Source organism: Pinus tabuliformis, chromosome 7, assembly GCF_031772625.1.
Source record: "Pinus tabuliformis cultivar Carrire ecotype Pingquan chromosome 7, CPIR1, whole genome shotgun sequence".
In the NCBI taxonomy this organism is placed as follows: Eukaryota; Viridiplantae; Streptophyta; class Pinopsida; order Pinales; family Pinaceae; genus Pinus; species Pinus tabuliformis.
In genome coordinates, this window is record NC_142293.1 from 833089720 (window position 1) to 833093915 (window position 4196).

The 4196-nt window shown below is 32.6% G+C and overlaps 1 protein-coding gene across 1 annotated transcript; it reads right to left on the bottom strand.

Moving 5' to 3' along the window:
- Positions 1–1262: 1262 nt before the first annotated feature.
- LOC149250197 (histone H3.2-like) lies at positions 1263–2227 on the bottom strand. Its single transcript, XM_089456407.1, has one exon. It carries the CDS (start codon positions 2009–2011, stop codon positions 1601–1603), a length of 411 nt encoding a protein of 136 aa, XP_089312533.1. The 5' UTR covers positions 2012–2227; the 3' UTR covers positions 1263–1600.
- Positions 2228–4196: the final 1969 nt, after the last annotated feature.

Below are 4196 nucleotides of genomic sequence, written 5' to 3' on the forward strand. Positions count from 1 at the left end.
TTGGCACTTCTAAAGACTTCTTCATTAGTGGCTTGACACATTAATTGATAGCATCTTTGTCAAATAAGGGTCATGACATCATCATCTAGAACCAGGCATCTCAAGAATATTTCCCATCTCGGCCAATGCCATATTGACATCAATGATAACCTTGAATAACAAAATATAGTCCTCCTTGTTCTTCATTCGGTTGTCCAAGAGGCCTCAAAAAATTGAATAAGAAGCTTACTTGCTTGGTATAAAATGAGATGTTACATCATTAATATATAAGGACATGTTCCTTCATGGCCGGGCCAACTTGGTACCCCATGAAAAAATAAAAAATAAAAATTACAATTCTCGAGGCCGACTTAGGATACCCCATTGGCATGTGAGAATACTCCTCGATGCTACACAAAAATCAACAACTTGAAGGTATCTATAAACATGATACCCTTAGTACTATTAAAAGTTAGTTCTTGAAGGGCAAAAAAAGTTGGTTGTTTGAAGGACATGTGTAGACATGACACCTTTGATATCAATTACAATTGCTATACATACATAAAAAATTATATTAACTAAACATGGGAAAATATGTTTAACTAACCATATCCAATTGATTTAATTTAAAAAAAGTTAAAATGCATGTTTATTTTATTAAGCATATTGATTAACATGAAGACGAGTGTTAGACATATTCATACAACCATCTAATTACCATATGTATTTTTGGAAAATTATTATAAGATGCATTTATACTTAGGCTAATAATGTTCTTAAAATTTATAATTTACAAAGTCATTTAGTATTCAAAATATTTATAAATAAATCTAATTTATCTTATTATTCCCTTAAAAACTAAACAAAATTTGAATTCATCTCTAAAATTCCTCTATATATATAAACCATCATATATATTAACCACCATTATTATTATTAAAATGATATTATATAACTTAAATGTTTTATATATATATATACTATTAACCACCATTATTAATAATAATAAAATGATATTAAACAACTTAAATGTGTTGAATATATATATATATATATATATAAACTAAGTCAAACAAATTTAAAAAATTCATATCATTTTTTTTTATAATAATAATAACATATGAACAAATCCATAAAACAATCTTCCATGGCCAAAATTGAGACAGCCTTTTTACATACATACAGGACCCGGGAAAACTCATGAAAACGCATTTATAAATACTTATTATGATACAATTAATTTGACTTTGTGTCAGCTTTTAAACACATACCATACAATAAAATAAAATAAATAAAATAATTATTATGCTGCAATTTAAGTTGTCTGAGACATTTCAATAATTTTGAAAAAAATCGAATAATAATAAATTTAAAACAGGTAAGAAGAAATGAAGTTAATTAGAGGCTTGTTGCGAGGAGAATACAATCCCCCTAAACGCTAAAATCTGGAGGTTCGAGGTTCGAAACTGATGCCCGATAATGTAAAAAGAAATATAATTGATTAGAGATTCGTTGGGAAGAGAATACCATCTCTCGTTATCTGGAGGTTCGAGGTTCGAAACTGATTCCTGACAATGTAAAACACCCGCACAAAAAAATGAATGAATTCAGATTCAATAAATCAAGCCTTCTCGCCTCTGATTCGGCGGGCGAGCTGAATATCTTTGGGCATAATGGTGACGCGCTTGGCGTGAATGGCGCAGAGATTTGAGTCCTCGAAGAGGGAGACGAGATAGGCCTCCGTCGCCTCCTGGATGGCGGAGACGGCGGAGGACTGGAAGCGCAGATCGGTCCTGAAGTCCTGGGCGATCTCCCTCACGAGTCGCTGGAAAGGGAGCTTTCGTATCAGCAGCTCTGTGGTCTTCTGAAACTTTCGGATCTCGCGGAGCGCCACGGTCCCCGGCCTGAATTTGTGCGGCCTCTTCACTCCACCTGTTGCCGGCGCGGATTTTCTCGCTAACTTCGTCATCAGCTGCTTTCGGGGAGCCAATCCCCCCGTCGACTTCCGCGCCGTCTGCTTCGTTCGGGCCATTATTAATCCACTCTCGAGAATCGAACCCTCGCCGATTAATTGAAATGCACCAGATTGATTGATTGCCGAGCAAGCGCGGGTGAAATCAAATATCGGGAATGGAGTGAGGCATATAATGTGGTATTTTTATTTTATAAATATTTTTTTCATATTTGGAATTGGAATTTGAACAGACAAAGCCGTTGATTACTTCAACTAATTATGGTATGACAATTTGCATATTCCTGGGGAGCTCTATTACCGCCTGGTTTTGAAGCTGGCTTATTCATATAGTGATACCTTGTTATTTGTCATGTCAACACATATAATAATATTAATAATTTAATAATTAATAATAAAGTTTACAGGGTGAATGGGTTTACGGCTAGCCCTTTGGGATACATATTTCCCATCTTTTCGGGGCATTTACCTTTATTGCCTCTGCGAATATAGTAGCGCAATAATCTCATTGTGTTACATAGGGGAGATAGGGGAGATATTATTCGGTTCTAAACAATTTGCTTCCTACTCCCTTATGTAAATAATCTGATAGAGGTTCACAGGTAATAAAATCTTTACCATCTAACAATAAATCGAAGAATAACAATGTGTATCGATGGATAATGAGGACCCATACTTACCATTAGGGGGTCTTTCAGCGAGCATGATCATGTGTAACCCCTCTTCGATTCGTTTTCTAAATGAGAAAAATAAAAAGAAAAAAGAACGAATGGATCCTAGATCTCTAAAAATTGGATTGGAATTGAAAACTTCGAAATTAACGGGTTTTTAGCCCACAAATACCCAATTAACCAATTAAATCATCGTAACAAAGTTTATCCCTCTTGGATAGATAAACCAGAAGTTACTTACGTTTGCTCAAAATTTTCCACAAACCCCTTTAGGATGAATAGTCTCTTCCGTGGGTAAGTCTTAGGACCCGATTGGTTAAGTCTTGTGGTCTATTTCCAAGGGATTTATGTACATTTGTTGAGATTAATTCAGGTGCGATTTTTCCAGTTGGACGCTTCAAAACCACGCTTTTTCTAATGGTAATTAATTTTCAAAATTTTTAATTTTTAATAAAAAATTATAGTGGCAGTAGTGGAAATTGACCAATATTATATTTGTGAATTTTTCATTTGAAAAATTTAATAAGTGGTCCATTAAGCAAGGATCTCTTGGAATCACAAGTTTGAGTTATAAACTCTCTAAATCTGAGTGCTCCAGGTTTTTCAGGAACCCATTTTAAACAACAAAAATTAAGATTTAGCGAAACAAAAATTAGACTGTGCGATTTCAACCAAAAACTCTAAAACTTAGCATGTTTAGACAAAGTTATCTAATAATCACATTTTAATAACAATTAATAAGCATTTTCTTTTTACAAAATTATTATATTGAATAGTAAGTTTGGAGCTGCAACATTTTTAAAAAATTGTGGAGGAAAATCGAACAAATTCATAAACACTTTATGATTAGATATTTAATTACTTTTATTGCGTGTTTATTTCATATTAGGTCTTCCACAATTTTTATTTAAATATTAGTAATTTCAAAATAGGCCTTCCACAACTTTAATTTAATTATTAGTAAGTATTAGATGGATGGTAGAGATCTAACCTCTATGGAATATGTCGAAATATTCATAGTAGTATTCACATATCAAGGGTTAAGATTTATCTCCAAGTTAGTTATTCTCTTTTAATTAATTTATTTCAAATTAATTAATTAAAGAAAATGTCATAATAACAAAGGTCATATTGGGCATGTGGTATTAATAAGTCATGGTGTTGTAACCAGAGTTATTTACCTCCATGGTAAAGTGATGATGATAACGATGAAGAGCGTCCACTAAGACCAATATGGTCTATGGGACCCTAAGAAAGTAAGAGATTAATTGAGATTATTTAACATGTTATTGCTATGATTGAAAAAAAAAGGGAGAGACAGATTCCTAGATCCCCTAGTTTTGCTAAATTAAAGAGAAATAAAGTTGGTAGTATGGCAAAGATTTTGAAAATTAGAAGAGTAAAATGTATCTATGTTTAACTCATATACTAATTCTTTTTATAAATAATAATAATAATAATTTAAAATAAAGCAAGTTTGTTTTTTTTTTTTTTTTTTTTTCTGTAAATTTGGGCAACATTAGATGTATCATGGGGTGAGTATTTTGATGCTTACCATCGATTGATGCCATCGG